This window comes from Miscanthus floridulus, chromosome 13, assembly GCF_019320115.1.
Source record: "Miscanthus floridulus cultivar M001 chromosome 13, ASM1932011v1, whole genome shotgun sequence".
Taxonomy (NCBI): Eukaryota; Viridiplantae; Streptophyta; class Magnoliopsida; order Poales; family Poaceae; genus Miscanthus; species Miscanthus floridulus.
The window spans coordinates 75,643,124-75,668,100 of record NC_089592.1 but is presented as its reverse complement, the minus strand read 5'-3'; the positions used below and the strand labels follow the sequence as shown (position 1 = coordinate 75,668,100).

At 43.4% G+C, this 24,977-nt stretch overlaps 2 protein-coding genes across 2 annotated transcripts; one reads left to right on the top strand and one right to left on the bottom strand.

The window, feature by feature from the left end:
• Positions 1 to 769: 769 nt before the first annotated feature.
• Positions 770 to 1,150, top strand: LOC136500058 (uncharacterized). Its single transcript, XM_066495487.1, has one exon. The coding sequence runs from the start codon at positions 770 to 772 to the stop codon at positions 1,148 to 1,150; it is 381 nt and encodes a 126-aa protein (XP_066351584.1).
• Positions 1,151 to 9,730: 8,580 nt separating this feature from the next.
• On the bottom strand, positions 9,731 to 11,644 carry LOC136501968 (protein SHORT INTERNODES 1-like). Its single transcript, XM_066497470.1, has 2 exons — positions 10,783 to 11,644; positions 9,731 to 10,610 (listed from the first exon to the last, which is right to left on the bottom strand). The coding sequence occupies exons 1-2, from the start codon at positions 11,318 to 11,320 to the stop codon at positions 10,240 to 10,242; spliced, it is 909 nt and encodes a 302-aa protein (XP_066353567.1). The 5' UTR covers positions 11,321 to 11,644; the 3' UTR covers positions 9,731 to 10,239.
• Between the last annotated feature and the right edge of the window lie 13,333 nt (positions 11,645 to 24,977).

The following is a 24,977-nucleotide window of genomic DNA, read 5'->3' as shown; positions in this document are numbered from 1 at the left end:
TAAATAAATGAGAGCTAGATATTGAGAAATATATACCTCGCTGGAATTATCTTCATGAACAACTTCCTCAACAATATGATCGAGATTCAAGTATTGACTTCCGTCGTCTTCCTGCTGGTCATTATCAACATCGGCACAATGTTCAGTGCCGGCGTTGATAATATCCATCATTTCCGCCTCCAGGTCATCGTCTCTTGGGTCGGCCATAGAGAGCCTAAACAATTATAAAACAATAATTATGCAATTAGGGTTTCATAGACATTTCATACACATTTCGGGGCGGTGGTGCCTGCGCGGGGCGGCCGACCAGCGTCGGTGGCCGGGGAGGGTTTAGGGTGGTTTAGGGTTTAGGGTATAGGCCACATGGTATCAGAATATAACACAATTGATTTTTTTCCTAAGGAAAAATTATACATGTATACATTAATTGATATATATATATACACACACATTAATTTCATACATATATACATTAATTGATATATATATATACACATTTCATACATACATAATTTCATACATATATACATTAATTGATATATATATATACACATTTCATACATATATACATTAATACACATTTTGTCAATATAATTCATAAATATAATAAATATAATAAATATAATATATATATATACTGGCGGTTTAGAATTAATGGAGTGTTGGCGACGGGCGGTGGTGGACAGCGACGCTGGATTGAGGCACGAGGGCTCCTGGCTGGGCGCAGTGTCGTCGGGGCTACTCCGGCGAGGTGTGGGTGGGCGTCGGGATGCCCTCCGATGAGGAAGAAGGCACGGCGTCGGGCCAGGGTGGCCCGGGAAAGCGAAATTGGCGGCGGCGTGGCGCGCGCGCGGCATCGGGGGCAGCCAGGGGCTCCTCCTTGAGGGGCACGGCGTCGGGGCTACTCCAGCGAGGTGGGCGGGCATCGGGGTGCCCTCCTGTGAGGAAGGCGGTGTCGGGGGTGGCTGGGAAGGCAAAATTGGTGGCGGCGTGGCGCGCGCGTGGTGTCGGGGGCGGCCAGGGGCTCCTCGGTGAGGGGCGTGGCGTCGGGGCTACTCCGGTGAGGTGGGCGAGCCTCGGGGTGCCCTCCGGTGAGGAAGGCGGCGTCAGGGGTGGCCGCGGAGGCGAATCGGCGGCGGCGGAGCTCTAGAGATGCGCTGAAGACGAAGACGATCGATGAGGAGAAAGAGAGAAGGGAGGCGGTGGTATATAGGAGAGGGACCTTTAGTCCTGACTCCATCCACCGCCCGGGACTAAAGCACCTTTAGTCCCGGCTCCTGCCACCAGCCGAGACTAAAGGGGGACCTTTAGTCCCGGCTGTTGGAAGGAGCCGGGACTAAAGGATTTTTTGGCAGGCCGCCAAATGCGGCCCACCTTTAGTCCCAGCTGGTGGCAGGAGCTGGGACTAAAGGTGGGCTACATTTTCATTTCCCGCCAACTTTTAAGCAGATCAGTTTATTTTATATATGTTTTATATTTAAATGTTTAAGTCTTATTATTTGCGCAGTAAATTCAATACTAGGCATAAATTTTTTTAGAAAAAGTAATAAACTTTATTTTCATTTACTGCACGCAAAAAAATATGTGACCTAAACTATTGTGTTTTTATTATAAATGTTGAACATAATGCAACTAATACTCACTATTTTCGTTAATGCAAAAATGTAGACTTTAATTGAAATTATTAAATTTATTGGTTTTTGACAAGAAATTAGTTTTCACGTAATTGTAACGTAAATCTTTAGGTTCTTCATTAATCATTGTATAATTAATCGGTGAGTTCGGGCGGAAATTCAATTAAAGTTAAAAAAGTACCAAACCACCTCAGAAAAATCTCAAACTTGGTGGTGGCTACACACAGGGCATTTGTAGTCTTGAGAAAAAGTTTGAGACCAATCTGGCACTAGAAAGCAAATGGACTTCAGAGTCTCAGAGAACCTAGGTGTATAGATAGGGTTTGACGAAAGATTCTGTATACCTCTGTGAAGCACGTCGACTCCGCCTATGTCAAAATGGCTTGAAATTTTTTTGGCAGTCATTTACACCCAAAATATGGCCCCACACAAGATCTTAGATTTTTCTGATAATTATTTTTATTATTACATTTTTCTTTGTGCCGCGTGAGACGAAATACGGTGAATTACATATTGAAAACAATATAATTTTGCATCAACCTCCACAAATATTTGTCTCCTAGGGCACAATAGACCATTTGGCAAAGTTTGGCACCATTCCGGATCATTTAGGGGGTGGACCCAGTTCAATGTATAATTAATCGGTGAATTCGTGCGAAAATTCAATTAAAGTGAAAAAAGTACCAAACCACCTCAGAAAAATCTCAAACTTGGTGGTGGTTACACATAAGGCATTTGAAGTCTTGAGAAAAAGTTTCAGCCCAATCCGGCACTAGAAAGCATATAGACCTCAGAATCCCAGAGAACCTAGGTGTATAGATAGGGTTCGACGAAAGGTTCTATATACCTCTGTGAAGCATGTCGACTCCACCTATGTCGAAATGGCTTAAAAAAATTTTAGCAGTCATTTACACCCAAAATATGGCCCCACACAAGATCTTAGGTTTTTCTGATAATTATTTTTATTATTACATTTTTCTTTATGCCGCGTGAGACGAAATACGACGAATTACATATTCAAAACAATATAATTTTGCATGAACCTCCACAAATATCTGTCTCCTAGGGCACAAGAGACCATTTGGCAAAGTTTGGCACCATTCCGGATCTTTTCGGGGGTGGACTCAGTTCAACGTATAATTAATCGGTGAAGTCACGTGTAAATTCAATTAAAGTGAAAAATTTACCAAACCAATTCAGAAAAATCTCGAACTTGGTGGTGGCTTCACACTGGGCATTTGAAACCCTGATAAAAATTATGAGATCAATCAGGCACTAGAAAGCACATGGACCAGAAAATTCAAAGTATAGTTAACAAAAGAATATAATCAATTAAAGGGTCTTTTCTCTTATTAAATATATGTTTGGGTGCTTTCTTGTCGAGAAAGTAACTTAGTTCAGATGGCTAGCTAGTGCGCTGTGGTTTGGACCTTGGCTATGAGGTCATGGGTTCAATGCCTGGCTGCCCCATTTTTTTTTTCCAGCGCGACTATATTATTTTATCAAGAAAGATTTTATCTCGGTTATAGCCCAGAGCCGGGACTAAAGGTCATCCTTTAGTCCCGGCTGGAGCCTTAAGCTAGGAGTAAAGATTTATTCCCGATTGGAAGGTTCAGCCGGGACTAAAGGATAACCTTTAGTCCCAGCTCTGGGCTATAACCGGGACTAATTGTTGCCTGCCGTCGCCACACACTTGGGGCAGGAACTTTGTATCCTTGTTTGAGGATACAACCAAGACTAATAGTCCCTTTAGTCTCGAACACAAAAATACCAGGACTAAAGGCAAAAATAGAGGCAGGATGAAAGGTCTGTTTTCTAGTAGTGCATAAAATCTCGAGCATCTCTTTGACGTAACATGTCGAGGTACTTGCCGAAAATATAATTTTAAATTATATAAAATGCAAACGAAGTCCGAAAATCACGAAACTTGTCGAGGCATCGTGTTATCGCATGTGGAGGCTGTGGTAAAAAATTAAGAAGGTTTCGAGCAAGTTGTGACGTCGGATGCTAAAAACCCAGACATCTCCACAACTTCACATGCGATAACACGACGCCAACTTCACATGCCAAAATTTGAGAAGGTTTTTGGCATCCGACGTCACAACTTGCTCGAAACCTTCTTAATTTTTACCACAGCCTCCACATGCGATAACACAACGCCTCGACAAGCTTCGTGATTTTCAGACTTCCTTTGCATTTTATATAATTTAAAATCACATTTCCGGCAAGTACCTCGACATGTTACGTCAACGAGATGCTCGAGATTTCATGTGAGTTCCTGGATACGGCCTAAACATACCCTAAATATCATGAGTATCAATTTTTGGATGACCAAAGTCCATTATTCCATGTACCTGCAGTTCAAATTTGAAATATCCCAAAAAATTCGACGAAACAAAATAAACTAATGAAATATATCAAAAAAATCAAAATTGCCCCAAATTTTAAAATAGAGTTTAAAATACTGTCACAAGACCCCAGAAAAAAATTTGGGCCCAAAATAAAAAAAAAACTTTTTTGCCGAGTGCCATGGGGGGCACTCGGCAAAGTGGGCTTTGCCGAGTGCCGCCCCAGGAGGCACTCGGCCAAATATGAATTTCAAAAATAAAAAAAATTTGCCGAGTGCCTGGCCCTGGCACTCTGCAAAATAAGTTTTAAAAAATTAAAAAAAAATTGCCGAGTGCCCAAGGCTTACACTCGGCAAAATATGTTTTAAAAAAAAATTTGCCGAGTGCCTGGGTCTGACTCTCGGCAAAATAAGTTTTTAAAAATAAAAAAAAAATTTGCCGAGTGCCTATCTCTGGCACTCGGCAAAATATTTTAAAAAAAAATTGCCGAGTGCCATGGGCTGGCACTCGGCAAAATATGTTTTTAAAAATTAAAAAAAATTTGCCGAGTGCCTGGGGCTGGCACTCGGCAAAATAAGTTTTTAAAAATAAAATAAAAAATTGCTGAGTGCCAGCCGTTAGGCACTCGGCAAAATCTGACGGTAGGTGGCCGCCGTCATGGGCAGGCCACCTTTTGTCGAGTGGGACGGCACTCGGCAAAGCCCAGTTTTACTGAGAGCCAGGCTTTACCGAGTGCCTGGCACTCGGCAAAGCCACCTTTGCCGAGTGCTTTATTTTGCCGAGTGCGGCACTCGGCAAAATATTGCTTTGCCGAGTGTCCCGATAAAAAGCACTCGGCAAAGTCTCAGACACTCGGCAAAGTCCAGTTTTCCAGTGGTGGTGGCGGCGGTGTGGACGGCCATGGCGCGGAGGCCGTGCTGGTGAGCTGAGATGGGCACGGCCATGGCGTTTGGAGGAGGAGAGAATACGGGAGGTGCCATGTGCGCTTGCGGTGGTCTGTTGAAGATGTGAAAGTTATAGGTACGTACCTTATTTACTGTACATTACCTAAACTATAAAATATATGTCAAATTTAGGTCAGGCCGTTGGAGCCGGTCTTAGAGAGCAAACGAAAACGGCGTAAAAGGGTGTGGGGATACACTCCAGTAGTACATCATATCGCAACTGTTCTGCATCCCATCGATCGACACACATGACACACACACATATCCATCTCAATATTTGGTGCACAGGCATGACACGCATGCACGCAGCACGCATGTTATTCCGGCCGTCATGTCTTGTACACAGTGGACCTGCGTTGTTGTGACCCATGGGGTTCAATAATTCACCCCGGCCCCCACATGTTTTCACTCAAAAAAATACTGCAAATTTAGTGGTGGATATACACACAACACGTGCACATGCAAAAATATATAAAAAGCTCAGATTTTGGGCGTGTATCATTTTAATTTGTGGGGGAACACATCTCTCACGTTAGCTTGGGTTTGAGACCCAGTGTCGTTTTGCGTCCTCTGTAATTCTTTTTCTTTTCTTCTCTGTAATGACTGCAATAGCTGCACTAAAAGAGTACTTGCTGTAGAGCCTACAAATTTACTTGTTTTTAATAAAGCTACCTTCATCTTAAAATTGGTAGTGACATGCATTGTAGAGATCCATGAATCCCTAGTACAATTGTATCGCTCCATTGTAAATAGGATTTTTATACCATTTGATTAATAATCTAAACAATTAAATACCAAAGTGATTGGTGGATAAATTTGATTATTTCGTTCCCGGTCGTTCGTAATAAATAACCTGTAAAAATAGGCTGTAGGTATAACACGCAGAAAAGATAGATTAAAGGGGGAAAATCTAAAAGGATTGTGCGAATTAGATGCGCTAAGTTGTACTTAAGCATATCAATGTCCAAATACGATACGGTGAAGAAAGAAAGCTTATATAATAAACGACACTGATTCATTTGCTGCTTTCTAAGATATGTATGACAGATTAGAACAAGATACCCGCCAGTACTATAGATAAACAATAAATAATCCGTACACATCCTACCTTGGAGGATAAGGTATTGTTTGGACAAAGCTACGTACTGTACCATACTGTTTAATCTTATGTTAGATTAGGCCCCAAGTTCATTAGGACTTATGAATTTACAGATGATGCGCATCATATATCTCTAATGCGGAAAGTGGTGGAAGCATACAAGCCTAATGACATCCTCCGTATATAGTAAGCATTATGTAACTTTCAAGTGATGCAAATGCATCCCTCTAAAAAAATGCAAGTTGACCTTCACGGTAAATTTGGCATACTAAAGTGGTAGTGTACATACATATTAGGTTCAAATCAAAATTCTGGAAGGGCGAAAAATACCATTTGACAAAAAAGAAGGGACTCATCATCAGAGACTCCCACAAATTAGCTTAATTAACTCCTAGCGATGCGATATATAGATATTAAACTTTAATACCCATGCATCTACTTTAATTTATTATGTGTAAGAACTTAGATGATGACAAGAATTTCAAAAGGAAATTGTCGATCTAGAAATATTAAGAGCTAGATAGCTACTTACAACTATTGACTGTATATGTTACTCTAATATACAGTGGTATATAGGTCCAATCACTCTCAGTGGACGCTATCAAAGGATCCAGAAGATAATGCATGCACAGATTGTATACTACAACACAATAGTGAACAGTTAACAACTTTTGACTTTAGTATATGCATGATCCAGAATCGGAAACGTATGCATGAAATTTCTCTAGCAAAGTTCCAAGGGAGTCACTGATTATTGTTCCAAGCTAGCCTTTCGATTGAAAGGAACAGATCAAAGCCAAAGAGATTAGGCCGAATCACCATGCATCTTTGAGGTTGCGTGACAAATACATTATCATGTGCCTGATTGTGACTTCTAGTTAGGTAAAAACAACATGGAAGACTTCAATTATTTGATGAACAAGTGCTTACACTTCTTAGGCAACCAATTAATTTACATGCCGTTTTATCTGCAGTACTCTACAACAAGGGGAAAAGATTTTGAAAGCAACATATGCCATATAGTTTACTTTTTAAAAAATACCATATTGTACTTACCATACAAATCTCCAAGTATTCTACTGAGAAAATTACAAGTAGCGCTGGTAGCTTAGCCTTAGCTCCTCTATTAATTTCTAGAGGCAACAGGTGTGAATATAATCATTCCATCATAACATATATTAACAGTAGTATTAACAGTAGTATTTGGTAATGTTTGTCTACATAACATATATTAACAGTAGTATAGCCAAATAAAGTCAGTCAGTACAGTGTGCCTTAGGTCAAATGTCTTGTCCTAAACTATTGCTTCATGTTCCCGCACAAATGTCAGTGTTCTTAAACAATTATATATAAACCACCAGCAGTAAACAAAACTGACTGTCTCAATTTCACAGAAATTTATACATATAAACCACCAGCAGTAAACAATGTCAGTGCCTAGAATTTAACACTCGGCAAATTAGGAATGTTTGCCGAGTGCCCGAAATTTGACACTCGGCAAACACGCCGTGACCGTGTCCGCTCCGTCACGTTACTTTTTCCTCCAAGCGTCGGTTTCAGCTCTCGGCAAAGTCTTTGACGAGTGCCCGATATAAAACACTCGGCAAAGAGCCGTTTGCCAGCACTGTAGATGCCGTGTGCTGTTTGTCGAGTGTTACACTCGGCAAATCCTTTGCCGAGTGTTATTTGGGCTTTGCCGAGTGCCTTTGGCACACGGCAAAGCGACTGTTTCCGGTAGTGAAGCACACTACAGTGGGAAGGATGGGGGTTAAGCTGTGTCACATAACATCAAACAGCTCTAAATTTCTATAGCATTGAATATAAAAGGCTCAACTTTCATATCACATATGTCCTGGAAACTAAGGAGCAGTTGTAATGTCAAGTTCCAGTGTTGAAAGAATACAACCTTGAATCTAGCTAGTCCAAGTAAATATGTGGAAACTGCACTTATTTAAAAGGGAATGAATCTTGACAAAAATTTGTAGGCTTTTGTAAACTAGTTTTTTTTTTTTTTTTGCAAAGTTGAGAATAATAGGTTAATGTAGCTATCTTCGTACAATGCCATCATATGTCAAACCGATCTACAAGTTCAATACCGCACAATAACACAACAAATGCAAAGTATCAACAAAAGGGGAAATGCCCACATCAGAGAATTAATGATTATAAGATTTCATACTTCAGGAGCAATAATGAACACAATTTTCCAGAACACTCAACCATGCATTACTAACCACGAAAAGGAAAAAAAGATACATCTGCAACCAGCAGTACTACAATCCTAAAAGAAGACCAATACCATCTTAAATTAGGGCATTGACTAAACTATTCATAATAAACAACCCATAATTAGAAAAAATAAATATAAGTCAGAAGTATATATATGCACACAATACCATTTCATCAAAAACATAAATATGGGCTATGGCACATGACACATGGTTACATGGTAAATACACATTATTTTGATGCAGTAAAAGTCCTTAACAAGCATAATGATTTTTTTTTGTCGATGAAGTTTGAAGTTGCAGCATAAGTAATATTGCACGTGCAAATAGATTAACCATACATTAAATTATCTGATACCGAACGCATGTCGAAGGTTAGCAGTAAATCATCATATGATGATTGAGTTCTCACAAAGGCCCTAAACTATATATATGCATATTTGTGGTGCAAGGTAGAGCCTGAGAGACCAATAATACTTGATTGCCCTCAATGTTTAGCATTCGACTAACAATATGTTTCTCAAGGAATTAAAGGCGTAACGTAATAGTTTCAAAAGATGGCAAGGCAACAGTTCTTCATCCTTGGATAGTAACAATAATATCGCAATCTTTATAGTGGTTTATCAAACAATGTTTGCAATCTTTAGTGGTGTATCAAACAATGTTTTGACTTTGATAATTTTTTATTTTGAATGAACTCGCTCCACTAATCCTAAAAACAGGAAAAAAAACTGGAAAAGGGAGAACATTCGCCGAAGTTGAATCTCCCATGATTTCGGGGAAAAAATAGAGAATGATCAGCACGGCTTTTTGGACCAGGGCAATATTACAATATGTACTTCAACAAGTGCAACTGTGTATTTCCAATCATAGGACAAAGATAACTAACTGGTTGAAATGACACTTAAATAAGGGTGGGAAAAATAAATTTGCTTGAGAGTTTGAGATGACAATTGGATTGGTGATGTGATGCGATATGATGGATCGGAATATGGGTTGGGATCCCACAGTGGTGAGCGCTGTTTCCAAATACCAAACTTGGAAACATTGGTAACGCTAATCAGGACTGATACAAGCACATAACTAGCATTCCTTTTTTCCAAGCATCTCGTCATTTGATTCTTCTCGAGACAGAGATATCTGACTCCGCCAGCCGCCTTCATTCCTTGAGCATAGAAGAAATCTCTCTCCACTCTCCGCTCCTCTCACCTCTCTCCTCTCACTCATCACCCTACCCCCTTCTCTTCTCTCCCTCTCTCTCTACTGAGCATGACATATACAGCTACACCTATCATTCATACCAAAACTCAGGTAGCACGGTAGCTACTAGCTAGGAAACTAGGGTTCAGCTTTTGAAGAGAAAAGCAAAAGCAAAGGTGTCACTCCCTATGGATCGGAATAGACACACAGGACAGGAGTACGTAGTATAGAAATAAGATGGCAGTGATAGTGTATAATACTTGAGCACAAATGCGAAGAGGCCTTCTTAAGTATGACACCACCAGGGGACAGCATCATCACCAGCATTGAACAAAGATGAAAGGAAGAAACAATGGCAAGCATCAATCAAGATAGTCCACTCTTCCCCAGGCAGGCACCAGCATCAGGTTACCTAACTGTCAGGTTTTAAACTTTGAATCATGATGAACACTGCTCCCTAGCTAGTAGCTAGCTTGTCCAAGCTTTATATATAACCTGATGGGCTAGCTACTACTACTACAGTAGTAATAGTACGATCCTAAAGAAACAGTGATGAACGGTGCTCATCAGTTTATGCATCGATCATTGAGATTGAAAGAGAAAAGCGAAAGGGATGGAGGAAGAAGGAAAACAAACAAAAGCTACTAGTAACAATTTGGTGATGATCGATAATCCTTCTAGTAAAGCAAATATTGAAGCAGTGGATAATGGAGAGATGCATGGCAAGTCCGAAAAGTAATGAAACCAGATAGGCTAGCCGTGTGTCAATCTGTGGTGGCCGTTTGATCACCTCGGATAGCCGTGGAAGAAATGCGCGCCGCCGTACGGGCCGGGCGTCGGGTACGGGTCCATGACCACAGCCGATGACGAGACGGGCCCCGCGACGCTGCCTTCGCCCGCCGCGGCCGTGCTCGGGGAGGACCCCTCGGTGGCGTGGCGGAAGCCGCCGCCGCCGCCCGCAGCGACCGACGGGTCCGGGCCGACGTCGTGCAGGATGCCCTTGAAGACGTGGCCGGCGATGCTGACGCTGGTCTGGTACGCCACCTCGGCGTCGGGCTCGTCGACCGGGCCCAGGCGGACGCAGCGGAACAGCGCCTCCGAGCTCACCTCCCGCGGGAACCGCTCCGCCACCACCGCCATCTGCTGCTGCTGCTCCCCTGATCGATCAATCAAGCACATGGTGGTATCGATCGATTAGCAAGCAGCTAGCTAGCTAGCTCAGCTATAGCTAAAAGATTATTGGGTACGGTGGTGATGAATTGCTTGCTTGTTAGCTAGCAGTGAAGACGTGCAGTACAGTTTATAGCAGCAAGAAATTAAAATACGTACCCGAGGAAGTGGTAGTGGCGGTGGTAGAGGAGGGCTGGGCACCGGCGTCGCGGTGGCGCTTGGAGGGCTCGGAGGAGCCGGCGGCCTGCTGCTGCTGTCGCTCTCGGCGCTTGGCGGCGGGCACCCAGGTGGACTTGACATGGGTGGGGCAGTCGAAGCCCCGGCTCTTGCAGCAGGTGCGGCAGCGCATGTGGACGCAGTCCTTCTTGGCCTGGTTGCCGCAGTCCTGGCAGCTGATGGTGCCCGCGCCGGCGCCGGACGCGGAGCCCCTGCCGCCGCGCGAGGAGCCCGCGGCCGCCGCCATGGGGTCATCGGCGAAGCGGATGATGTTGGGCGCGTAGAAGTGGTGATGGTGCTCCTGCGCCGGGTGGTGCGGCCATAGCTGGAACCCGCCGCGCGGCGCGGTGGCGGCGGCGGCCGTGTAGAGGTAGGCGGCTGCCGCGGCGGCGGACTCGGAGCCGGAGCCAGAGGAAGGGTTCACGTGTGGATGGTCGCCGCGGCCGTGGCCTCCGCCTCCGCCTAGAGGGAAGCCCGCCATGCGGCCAGATCCATAGGCGGCCCGAGCGGGCAGCGGCGGATCGATCGCCCGTCTCCGGCTCTCTCTACTGCGCTGCTCCTCCCCGCCGCCCAGCCGGCGCCCGCAGCATGGCCGCGCTGCGTGGCGGGTGCGCGCGAATTTTGAGCGCTCTCGCGCGGCCCGGCCGGGCGGCAGCCTAGCAGCGAGCGAGAGGTGGTGCAGCTACCGGGTAGCTAGCTAGCTGTGTCGACCGATCTAAGGTGGCTAGTTAGTGTGCGCGTGCAGGCGTAGTGGGGGTTCCCTAGAATTTTGGCGTGTCTGCGCGTGAGGAGGAGGTGAGGGAGGGGGGAGAGGGAGGAGGGAGAGGAAGGTAGGAGGAGGGGCTCGAGTGAGGTGAGCGCTGAGGTAGCTTTAATTTTTGTGTGGTGAGGTACTGAGGTGAGTGATGAAGAGGCCGGGGCAGAAAGCGACAGTGGACGGAGGGCCTGCCACGCCGCCAACCATCCTGCACTGCACGCTCCCAAAACGTCCAATTTATTAATGTACTGTACTCACACTCTCCCTCCTCTTCCTCTCTCTCCCTCGCGTCTATCAGACTACGTAGAAGTAGAACTACTGTACAGGTACTTTTTATACGTGTATACGACGTCGTACTCGTATCTCTCTCTCTCTCTCTCTCTCTAGCTCTACACAAGCCGTATCATCAGACACTGTTCTTGCACATGGAAGAACACACACGGCTACTGCTAGCTAGCCACAGACGCTGTTACCTCGGCGTCCGTCTGATAGGCAGCGCCACCGCTCGCCGGCGGTGATATTATAAGACAGACAGGTGTTTTTGTGACTACAGCAAACCACTCAAGATTCTCTTTACGAAACATTTGATATGCATGTAATGTAAGATATGAGAGTGGAGGAGGACTATACAGAGCGTGAATGCGTGATGATTGGCCGCTGCGATGTTCTTTCCGGCGGGCCTTTTCAGAGGAAAATTCCTAACGGTCTGGGCATTATTAAACCCCTGCCCTGACGCAACCAACGCGATGGGTACTCTGCCTCTGACGATCGCCCAACGACGCCCGCGCATGGCCGCCGTCCGCCGCCGCACTGTGCGCTGCGGCCTGCGGCTCTTTATCTCCTCGCGGCGCCCGGGCGGCAGATTTGCTGCCGGCCTGCCGCGCGCCGAGCGCCACCGTGTCCGCTCCGCTTTTCGGTGGCCATGACGCGGCTGGACAGGGGCGAGTTGGCCGGATTAAAGAATGGGCGGGACCGAGAGCGGGACAGCAGGGCGATCTAGCGGAGATCTGCGTGACGTCGTACGTGACAGGCCCTTGATTTCCGACCACCTGTTGCCTGCACACCCAAAGCAGGAAGTCGTCCGCCCCGGTTTGTAGGGCGCGCACAATTGTTTGGACTCACCGCCGCTGAGCACTGGCCTAGGTCAACTGATATAAAGAGAATGACTTATATTAATAAAGTATATAAACTCGATCATCATCTGTTTGCCATGACAAATTGATTCAGTTAATGCATGCATCCTCCTCCAAAGGAGAGGTCTCGAGCCCTGTAAATGCAACCGTTTATTAGACAAAAAAGAAACTAAAACCATTTCAAGGGTTCGGAATTTCGGTTGGTTTTCACCGACAATCTTCGGTGAATTTCAATTCTATCTATGACCTTCGGTAAATGTACATACCTATAATTTTGGTTCCATTACGTTCAGATTATAAAATTTCATGGAAATTTGAAAATTTTTACCAAAATTTCAATCGGTTTTCACCGGATCGCCGCCCTCCAGTATTTGTGTTTCAACCGGGTAGGCTGAACCGCGCAGCCACAATTTTATTAGCTGCTACCAAATTCTGCGAAATTCAAATACATATGCGCCATATATAAACACCGCCATTTTTTCTTGACTTTTGACTTTTGACTTTTAACACGGTGGGGGTTGGTCAAAAGATAAATGGCATCATACCCTGTCAATATTTTACTTCTACACAACCTGACATGCTCCCAGAGATCAAACAAAGATAGTACCGCGTGTGCCTCGATCGGTTACTGAAGATGATTTTCTCTCATCTTTTTTACTAGCACATGCTGTGTACTACGCTGCTTGCTTGCATAGTTTAATCCATCTTGCGGTGGGATCGAGAGTGAATTCTGGGGGCACCGCTAACCAACAACCACGCACATGCAGATTCTTCTACCGCATGCCGCCGAACAAAACTGTTTCTTACTTTTGGCTGCGAGTGTGATACTCGTAATTGTGGTTTCCCTCAAACAGTAGAATTCAACAGTGATGTATAGGCAGCAATGTCTCCCTCGGAAACCGACAAAAGTGGCGTTGGTCATGTACTAAGACACTACCACACAAAAACTTAACCGAGCCATTTGGAAAAGGCCTCTGAGACGGTTGGGCCGGTTGTCCATCTAGGTTATTCGTGGTAGGACAGTCGGCCCAACAACCACATCGGTTAAGTATTAACCGAGGCGGACGCATCGGTTAAGTATTAACCGAGGCGGACATTGTAACAGAACCGCCTCGGTTAATGCCTATTAACCGAGGCGGTCGTCTATAAAGGCCCGCTTCCAAAATTCTAGTCCAGCTCGCTACTTTTTTCAGCCCAATATCCAGCGCCAAGTATATATAACGGGATGAAAACCCTAACCTAACCGTAACCCCTCCTAGGCGCCGTTCTCCTCACCCGTCCCTTAGCGCCACTCTCCTCACCCATCCCTCCCAGGCGCCGCTCTACTCTCTCTCCCAGGCAGCGGCACATGCCCTTCCCTCCCACTCTCTCCATCTCCCTCCCTCACTCGACGACTACGCCGCTCTCCTCACCCATCCCACAATAGGCAGTGGTGCCCCACCCTTCCCCTCCTCCTCAGGCAAACGAGCAGGCGCGCCACGCGCGCGGGGGGGGGGGGGGGAGCTTCCGACGGGGCACAGCGGGGCGCACGGAGCGGCCACAGAGGCGGCGCACTAGCCTTCACCAATGGCGGCGGCCTCGCCTCTCCCCTACACCAACGACGCGCCCTCTCCCATTCACCAACGGCACCGGCCTCACATCTCCCCTTCACAACGGCGACGTCAGCCACACTAGCCTCGACCTCCAGATCCGGTGACCTCTACCATCTCCACTACCTCCAGCTCTAGATTCGGTGACCTCCACTCTAGATCCGGCGGCAGGCAGCCCAATCCAGCGGCGAGCGGCTAGATCCTGTAGAGTGTGGCCGGATCCCGACGGTGCGGCTACGGCAGATCCCGATGAGCGACTGCGGCGTCGGTGGCCCATGGATGGGCTTTGATGAGGACATGACACCCATGCATATGACCATGTTTGGAGCATGGGATGAAGGGGAAGGAGGCCAGCAAGGGTGTCCAAGTCAAGAAGGAGGCCCGAGGCTAATTCGGTTCGAGTCCCCGAGGTGGAGGCCCAAAGCAACTCAAGTTCGAGTCTGCATCGGAATCCAGGACCAGTCTACCTTAAACTGGTCACCCAGGACACACCCGGACTCCGTTTTCGATGATCCACATATGGATGGAAACATAATTTGATAAGGAAGCCAATCCAAGTGGTTTCACGTCAAAAGCTCTTCGGAATCAATGGGAATCGTCGAAACAAGTCAGCGTCCAGAATCTGCCAGGGTACTGCGACACCTTCTTTTGGTCCGTTGGACCGTGTATCGTGTTTGGGCCCATTAGGGGGTGCGTCCAGGGTAGGCGACGACCCTAAGACCTTTATAATCATATGCCGTCGCCGTCATTAGGTTTTGGGTTTTGCTTAGATTATTTTGTCAAGAACAGTTTCACCGTTCATCAGTTTGTGAGACCCCAACTTCGTGAGATAATCATTCATCTGCAATTTGGTTGCGTTCTTTCTTGTTCTTGCTTGTGTTCTTCGTTGCGCAGGCAGGGATTAGCCTTCTTGGCGAGGTCAACCTGGTCCGTGACTTGGTTGATAACCAGAGGAGCTGTGTTACTAAGATTACAGGGTTCGATCTTTCGATCTGAAGCCGGATCGGTGTGTCATTCTCCGCCACAACGATAGTTACCATCACCTGACGGAAGATCGGGATCCCAGTTCCCATTAAGTGGTAATCAGAGCTAAGGTATACCGTCAGGTTCACTTTTATTCCCTAGTTTTGAGTGTTTCGCATTCGTCCCATAGTCCAGTGCCATACTCGTTTTTCCTATCCTAGAACCTTCCGCGCCATAGCCTTTGCATATTTTAGTTTCAGAGTCCGTCGTGTTGAGTTTGTGTCCTGGTCGAGATCTTGTTGTTGGTTAGGTCATGTTAGAGTCCACTTCGTGTGTTTTCCCCCATCGTTTCCATCAAATCTTTGCTGTTGTGACCAGTTTTGTGCACATTGTTCCTGTTTTGTCCTCTAATTCGGAGCCAATTCTTAAAACTGGTCTAGTTTTCGCATACGAACTCCGATTTCAATGTTCCATATATCAAAATCGATCAGAAAAAAATTTCGGATCTGTCCATCCCTTGATTTATTGGGGTTCAAAAATTTTAGATTGGTCAAAAAGTGGTCACAAGATTCTCTTTTCGTGGTCACAAGGTCTTTGCCGATTTTGAGCAAGTTTTCTGAAAATTCCATAGGCCACGTCTTTCACTTGTTTTAGCTCATATTTTCTGTGGTTACTTCTTTTGTGCTCCTAAGTAAAGGACAAATATCAAAAAAAATAAAATAAAAAGTCAAAATTTCCCCAAAAACAATGACAGCCCAAAAAATAGAAAAAAAGAAAGGGGCAAAAGAGGAACAATATTTAGAGGAGCACATAGAGAAGACCAAAGTGAGCTGTGTTAGCGTGTGCTGTCTGGTTCTTTGTTTGTGTTGCTGTTTCCATCCACCATACTTGTTTTTCATACACCTTCACCTTGCTATCCACCATACTTTTGTCATACACCTGGTACTTGAAATATTTTAGACCAGCAACGAGAACAAGTACCTTGGACTATAATTCAGCATTACTTTCTGTTACAGACTTGTGTGCCAGATATACATATTACTCTTTGTTTGCCATCCACGCTCCATAAATTCTTCAGATCAGTACAAAAAAAGGGCTTTGCAATCTCGGTACCACTGCCTCACAGGTATCACGAACCAGCCGCCGGTTGTACCGCCACTACTTGCGTTGGTAAGAACTTGTAAGAGCTTGGTAAGATGCTTCCACTTGCTGTGAAAAGTGACACCACTACAACCACGTAGTCATTTGGTAGGGATAACTTTTATCGTTTGTTCCTTGTTTTTGTGTTTACAATGACAAGTTGTTCGTATCCACCGACTTATGATGGTATAGGTGCTGATGAGTACATGGAGTGGGAAATTGCCATCGATAACATATTTGCTACTCGCTTTATGTGTCCAAGGAGGAAGGTAAAAAATGCAGCTAGTGTTTTGTGACATTGTGCTTTATCTTGGTGGGAGTCTTTAGATCCTTCTGATCAACCTCAAACTTGGAATGATATGAAACTTCTTATGCGAGAAACCTTTGTTAACCCACCTCCTGTTTTGACTTCGTATGCTGAGGTGCACCATTTAGAGGAAGAGTCTGTTGTTATTCCTCTTGCTATGACTAACCTTCTGTAGAATAATATACATAAACGAGAGGATAACATGGAAGAAAATGAGGAGCTCACAACCTCATATGCAAATTCAAAACCATCACTTCACCATGCACCTATTACTCCTACTGAGAGCACAGGTAATGCCCATGGTCCTACACTCACGGAAGGTAAAAATTATCTTAATGTACTAAATTTTTCCACAAACTATGCTATCATAGAGCAATTGTTAGTGGAACCCTCTCTTGATTTATCTTTGTCCCATGATAATTTGTTTGATGTTCCTTGTGACAAAGATGAATTGGTTGAAGATGCTTCAGTTTTACATGTTTTGGAACCAATGACTTGTGCTAAAAATAAACATGTTATTCATATTGCTACTAAAATTGATGAGTTCAAACTGTTGTCTTCTTTACATACTTTGGGTTACATTGAATTTGATGTTTTGTGTAACCTAGATTGTTTGGAAGAGAGCCTTTTTAAATATGCTGATTTGCCTTGGTTTTCTAAACAAACATATCATGTTATTGGCAGATTTAACAACAGGGGACAATATATGATACATCGAGTATATATTTGTAATAATATGAATTCTCCTTTTGTTGTACAAGATTATGATTGTTTAGAGGGTAGCCATAATAATACATATATTTTCTCATGTTCCTTAAAGAAACAAGTTCACTTCCAAGAAGGGGAGCATTGTTGGTTGCTACCTATGTCTGCTCGACCATCTATTCCTGCAATGTCTTTGGTTAGTTCTAATCTTTTGCAGGATAGTGTTGACATACATCGTGTGTATTCAGATCATGGAGTCTATATGCTTGCTGAAATTTTTATGCGAGATGACATGCTAGAAATTGGGAAACATGGTCACGTTCCTTCTCACAATTATTTCAGTTTTCTTTGTCCTCGCAACCCCGTTCTCCTTTATGTTGTGCAGGATCAGTTTCAAGCACAATCGACGCCGAGGATGGCTTTTCATCAAGAAGGGGAGGATGATGAGGACATGACACCCATGCATATGACCATGTTTGGCGCATGGGATGGAGGGGAAGGAGGCCAGCAAGGGTGTCCAAGTCAAGAAGGAGGCCTAAGGCTAATTTGGTTCGAGTCCCTGAGGTGGAGGCCCAAAGCAACTCAAGTTCGAGTCTGCCTTGGAATTCAGGACTAGTCTGCCTTAAACTAGTCACTCAGGACACATCTGGACTCCGTTTTCGATGATCCACATATGGATGGAAAGATAATTTGATAAGAAAGCCAATCCAAGTGGTTTCACGTCAAAAGCTCTCCGGAATCAACAGGAATCATCAAAACAAGTCAGCGTCCAGAATCTGCCAGGGTGCTGCGACACCTTCTTTTAGTCCATTGGACCGTGTATCATGTTAGGGCCCATTAGGGGGCGCATCTAGGGTAGGCGACGACCCTAAGACCTTTATAATAATATGCCACCGCCATCATTAGGTTTTGTGTTTTGCTTAGATTATTCTGTCAAGAACAGTTTCGTCGTTCATCGGTTTGTGAGACCTCAACTTCGTGAGATAATCATTCATCTACAATTTGGTTGCGTTCTTTCTTGTTCTTGCTTGTGTTCTTCGTTGCATAGGCAGGGATTAGCCTTCTTGGCGAGGTCAACCTAGTTCGTGACTTGGTTGATAACCAGAGGAGCTGTGGTGCTAAGATTGCAGGGTTCGATCTTTCGATCTGAAGCTAGATCGGTGTGTCATTCTCCGCCACAACGATAGTTACCATCACCTGACGGAAGATCGGGATCCCCGTTCTCATTAGGCTTAGTGGGCCCATGGATCAGCTTAGCGGGCCTGTCCATGGATCTTTCTTTTTTTGTTTTTTATTTGATTAACCGAGGCGGGCATTTCAACCGCCTCGGAAAAGATCGATTTACCGTGACCTTTCGACCGAGGCGGTTGCGATGCTCGCCTCGGTTAACCTATTTTGCCCGCCTCAGTTAAGATTCCTGTAGAAGTGAGAGGCAATCATACACGCTATAGATTGAATCCATGCAAAGGCCAAAATAGGATATTGATTTCAGAGTGTCCTAATGACCATCTTGTAAAAACTCATTAGCAGAGTCTATATATATCAGGAGGTATGGCTAGGCGCAATAGACAGTTTGGTCTCCCCATACCCTAGTCACTGCCACCACTCTCTCCTTAGCTACAAAATGCTATCATACCAACGCATAGCATTTCATCCCCGTACGTGTGGATACTATGAAGAAGATGTTGCTGCTACTCCGTGATGTCTAGAGGAGGGTGAATTAGGCAGCTTAAAATCTAATGGCCAACTAAAACCATACTTATCAAGAAAAAGAAAAAATGGGTCACCTACCTAGGCGTCGATTCAAGCTGCTCCAAGTGAAAGCATTTAGGTCCCTATTTGGGTTATGTAATTAATGATAACATTTGTAGACTAACATTTCATGTGAGTATATGAAGGTTAAAAGTTTGGTCCACAAGGATGACTTGAGCTAACATAGATGTCATGAAGGAAGATGGAATATATGGATTGTGAAGGGCTTAAGGCAAAAGTATAATATAGGGTTTATGTTTTACCAGTCATGAGGTGATCATAGGATGAAATATAACTGGATTAATAGGATAGATAGTTGTACCATTAATACAGGAAAATTCAATTGCTTTACGATCATCTACTGACACTTGTGAGGTCAATCTTTGCATTGCATATAGATTCAAGTGGTGTTTTACCGTTCCTCAGGTCATATTAGGCCCAGACGAACTTTCTCATTATCCAGCACAAGTGCATGAGCGCACCTGCTGGGTGTAGTCCCCGAGCCCTTGGCTGATTAGGAGGGTCCATTAGGTGGCCAATTACACTATTAAGACACTAATTCAGGGGTTTAGGTAACCACGCTGTTAGGTACTCAAAAATTGATTTCCACCAACAAAGAAACATCAGGTGTTGTGATCTTATCCACTCCCAACTGCATATTCCATTTGGCATCTCTCTCTCCTCTCTGTTCTGCATCTCTCCGGTAATGACCTCAAGGCTCTTCGGTGGCTTGACTCCACCATCTCATGTGGCACTTTGGTAACGCCCCCTTCTCACCCTTGACTCTGCCCCACCCCACCCCTATCGCTCCCGCACGCTCCCCTGGCCTCCTTCTCTCTCTCTGCATGGGTGGGACCAGGCATCTAAGAGCTGGGATGAGTGGCTAAGGACGAGGATGGCGCATAGAGCCCACTCCACAGGAGGCTGCATCAGTGATGCCCGTCTCAAGTACTACATGTGGTAAGGGCACGCCTCACCCCTAACTCATCGAGCTCGACCATGGGGAGATCCACCATACTGCCTATTGATAGTAGTTAACAACCATTATAAACCGTCAATAAAACATGCATAAGGGCATAAATATAATCACCAATGAAGGTCTAGGGGTTTAAACTAACAAACTCCACAAGTTTTGGTGAATTTGTATTTTCTATAAGGTTTATCCATAAAATCATCAAGGTGGACCAAGATGTCAGATTTAATTACGCTTATCCACAGCAAAATGGACACCAGAAGGTTTTAGAAGACTCAAGGGGACTCCACACCAAAGCGGAGGGCGAAATGCCGCCAGGTAGGGTCAGCCGGCCCTGCCTATAGGCCGGCTGGCCCCTGGGGCCCACCAGTCAGCCCCTCGTTGTTATGTCGGTTCTCCACCACCTCCTAGGTTGCATCAACGCTGTCCTTTAAGTTGATTTGATCCAAGGGCTCATGTTAGATGCTTTGGCCTATATATACTAGCCCCTGCCACCCCCTAGACATATATTGCATAAGTCATTTGAGAAGATAGAAATCCTAATCATCCTCAGAGCTTCACCATATTCTAGGGCATAGCTAGTTAGGCTAGGTCTAGAGGGAGGCAAGCAGGCTTCGCTTGGATTCCCGATCATGTCAAGAGCGTGGTTTGGTATAATCTTTGTACCTCCTCTCCTTTGTACCTCCATTATTTTTATATGCTAGTTATAATTGTTATGACAATATTAGTATTCATCTTATTCATGTTCTTCGTTATAATGTTCAACGTCTACTTTGATTATATACTTAGTATAGCTAGTTTATCATTATGTTTATGCATAAGTTTGTATAACGCTCACTCTAAAGTACATGGTCGACATTGTGTAAGTGTGGTGCTTATACGTTGTTTACCTGCGGATACACCCTATATTCTGGGTCATGTGGTAGATCACGGATGTGACACTCCCGTTGAGTCCATTGTAGTCCACTCCCCAAATATAGGTGCAAGTAGGGTCCGGTTATGAAGGAAGAACAAGCTATGTTCTTAATCTTCCTTAGTAATATACCTTATGTCGATATAAAGATAACCTTAGCCATGACTACTAGGTGTAATTGCACTAATCAATGTATGTTTTAACGTGTAATTAAGAATGACTTATAAATTATTCCTTTAATATTCTACCCGACCATGATAATGCCATAGAAAGGAGTACTATGAGTGCCTTATCATTATTGATGATCAATACTTATCATATATATATTATATATATATATATCTTATCCTATTACTTACCCCTATTATTAGTAGAATATTGGAAAGAAGATGAATGGAATGGAAAGAAGATGAACCTCCAAAGAATGATGTACTCCAAAAGAATCAACCTCCAAAGAATGAATGGAAAGAAGATGAAGAACCTAAAGAAGTTGTGAAAGATGAACCTGCTCCGCCTAAGTCAAGGCCACAGACCAAGCTGGTATGGAAAGAGAAGGTGACATCACCATTAGAGACACCATCACAAAATGTGCAGCCATCTAGGTCTCCATCGTTGAGACCGGATGATGTACTCGAAGAGTGAAGAACTTTTCTCTAGCCAAGTCCTGTCCGGAGGACTTAAAATTCCGAACCCTAGCCGCGTGGTAACATCGGTAGTTATCCATATTTACTTTCTAGTATTGCATGAATTACTTTTCACTTTAGCATATTTATTTTTTTGTATTAGCATTGCATTTAGAAAAGAAAGATAAAAAGTTTCATGTTTGCATTACATCATAAAACCTAAGCCCCATGTGAAAAAAATTCTCAGTGTGTAAAAGCCCAAGGGAGTATTCACTGTGGTGGCATAAAAAAATAAAAAAAATATTATATATCATGCATGTATATTTTCTTTTTGCATTATATAAATAAGAAAAATAAAAATTTATCTTAGCTAGTTATATATATATTAAGGTGTGATCTTAAATTTTAAAAACAAAATAAAAGGCGTGTTAAGTTTTCTTTAAGTTTAATTTTTAAGACCTAAATAAAAGGACTCTGAGAATAATCTCTTGCAATGAAAATGATGAATAGTTGCTCTATCGTAATTCCTTTCAAGTACCTAGTTTTCAGCCTTGAATTCTCCTAGGTTTTGGATACGACTGTTTTGATATAAAAATTTACTCTGAACTTGAAACTCGTGGGTAGCATATGCTTGATCTAAGTCTAGGTAATTGACAGATATGATATGAGAAGGTCTGAGCTACTGTTTATCTTATTTCAAGTGACACTAAAGTTCTGGAGATTTATCTTTTAAAAAAAATCCTACATGATGAGCTCATATATGACAAAGCTTGAATTCCTACCAGAACCATATATGATATTTAGATTAGGAAAACTTTCACTCACATATGCTACTTGCATTGCATTGAGATTAGTAAAGCTCTGTTGACCCTTATGAAAGGTTTATCATGCTCTTAAAATCAAGATCACGTACACACCATCCAAATATGCACTACTCCTACACTGGGGGTAGGCGCAACAACATGCCATTCCATCTAGATCCACCCAAAAATGTTTTACTTCTACACTGGAAGTAAACACCAAAAATATTCTTGATAGGATATGCACCAAATAAATGCTCCAAAGTTCTTGTTGCTATCTCTCAAAAGTTCTGTTGTAGAAAAGAAGCATGTGGCTATGCAAAAGTTATTCATAAAAAAGATGAGAAAAAATGGACAAGTGTCTGAGACTTTAAAACAATGGGTACTCAGATGCCCGCCTAGAAAAGAAAAGAAGAATAAGATAACCCATGTTTTCTTGCAAAGTTGTTTTTAAGTTTTAAAAGAGAGAGATGTTTTCAAGGAGCATAGTAGAATTAGGTAAGGCACCAAATATATCCAACATACATCCACACATATGCACATCTTGATTTGATTGTATGACTCAACTCTCTTTGGATCTGAGGTTTGACTTTACAATATATGTATTGCAAGTATGCTCTTTCATGCTTTTTCCACTCCTATGAGCTCCACATAAGCTTTACTTGTAGGAAGAGGAAGGCATAACACTGCTATTGCCTTGGTGAGGATCTATAAATACCACATATATTGAGAGACATGAGGGTGTCATACAAAGAAAGCTCTGAGTTTTATTTTAAAAATCTATAAAAAAAACTCTAGAATAATGATTGAGCAAAGAACTTGAGATATAGTGCTTGACTTGATCATTTTGTCTTTCAATTGCTCAAGACCTAAGTGAAGGCTAAGAAGCCCCATGGTTGAAGGTAATATGGGTAAGTTTCAAAGTCAGATCGGTTTATTTCAATCTGGAGGAGAATTCTTGTTTGAACGCATATGTACTCGTGAGAAGTGAAAGCATCGACGCAACTCCTAATCCATTTACTAAGTTTAGCTTTGCTAAGGGACTAGTAAAGGTTAAGCTTGGGGGAGTTTGTTGACAGTAGTTAACAACCATTATAAACCGTCAATATAACATGCATAAGGGCATAAATATAATCACCAATGAATGTCTAGGGGTTTAAACTAATAAATTTCACAAGTTTTGGTGAATCTATATTCTCTGTAGGATTTATCTAGAAAACCATCAAGGTGGACCTAGTTGTCAGATTTAATTGCGCTTCTCCGCAGTGAAACAGACACCAGAAGGTTCCAGAAGACTTGAGAGGACTCCACACCAAAGCGGAGGGCGAGACGCCGCTAGGTTGGGCCGGCCACCGGTCGGCCCTAGGCCCCCCATTGTTATGTCGATTCTCCACCACCTCTTAGGTTGCATCTACGCCGTCCTTTAAGTTGGTTTGATCCAAGGGCTTATGTTGGATACTCCGACCTATATATATCAGCCCCTGCCACCTTCCTGAGGCATATATTGCATAAGTCATTTGAGAAGACAGAAACCCTAATCATCCTCAGAGCTCCACCATATTCTAGGACATAGCTAGTTAGGCTAGGTCTAGAGGGAGGTAAGCAGGCTTCGCTTGGATTCTCGATCGTGTCAAGAGCGTAGTTTGGTATAATCTTTGTACCCCCTCTCTTTTGTACCTCCATTATTTTTATATGCTAGTTACAATTGTTATGACAATATTAGTATTCATCTTATTCATGTTCTTCGTTATAATGTTCAACGTCTATTTTGATTATATTCTTAGTATAGCTAGTTTATCACTATGTTTATGTATAAGTTTGTATAGCGCTCACTTTAAAGTACACGGGGTGGGTGGTCGACATTGTGTAAGTGTGGTGCTTATACGTTGTTTACCTACGAATACACCGTATATTCTGGGTCATGTGGTAGATCGCGGATGTGACACTCCTGTTGAGTCCTTTGTAGTCCACTCCCCAAATATATGTGCAAGTAGGGTCCGGTTACGAAGGAAGAACAAGATATGTTCTTCATCTTCCTTAGTTATATCTCTTATGTAGATATAAAGATAACCTTAGCCATGACTACTAGGTGTAATTGCACTAATCAATGTATGCTTTGACTTATAATTAAGAACGACTTAGAAATTATTTCTCTAATATTCTACCTGACCATGCTAATGCCATAGAAAGGAGTACTCTAATTGACTTATCATTATTGATGATCAATACTTATCATATATATATATTATATATATATATTATATATATATATATATATATATATCTTATCCTATTACTTACCCCTATTATTAGTAGAATATTGGTTGTGGTTTACTTCTCCATCAATAGTATAAGTTATCAATACATGTCCATACTAGACCTTCCTGTGGTAAAAATATAAATAACGATATCTGAAATACTCCCGGATGAAGTGCTACAATGGTATAATTATCTGTGCGCTTGCAAATCATTTTCATTCATAT

Coding starts and splice junctions, on each gene's coding strand:
- LOC136500058 (XM_066495487.1), top strand. CDS start 770: ATGCCCTCCGATGAGGAAGAAGGCACGGCGTCGGGCCAGGGTGGCCCG.
- LOC136501968 (XM_066497470.1), bottom strand. CDS start 11,320: ATGGCGGGCTTCCCTCTAGGCGGAGGCGGAGGCCACGGCCGCGGCGAC. Junction 10,611..10,782: donor CGCCACTACCACTTCCTCGG/GTACGTATTTTA, acceptor TTGATCGATCAG/GGGAGCAGCAGCAGCAGATG.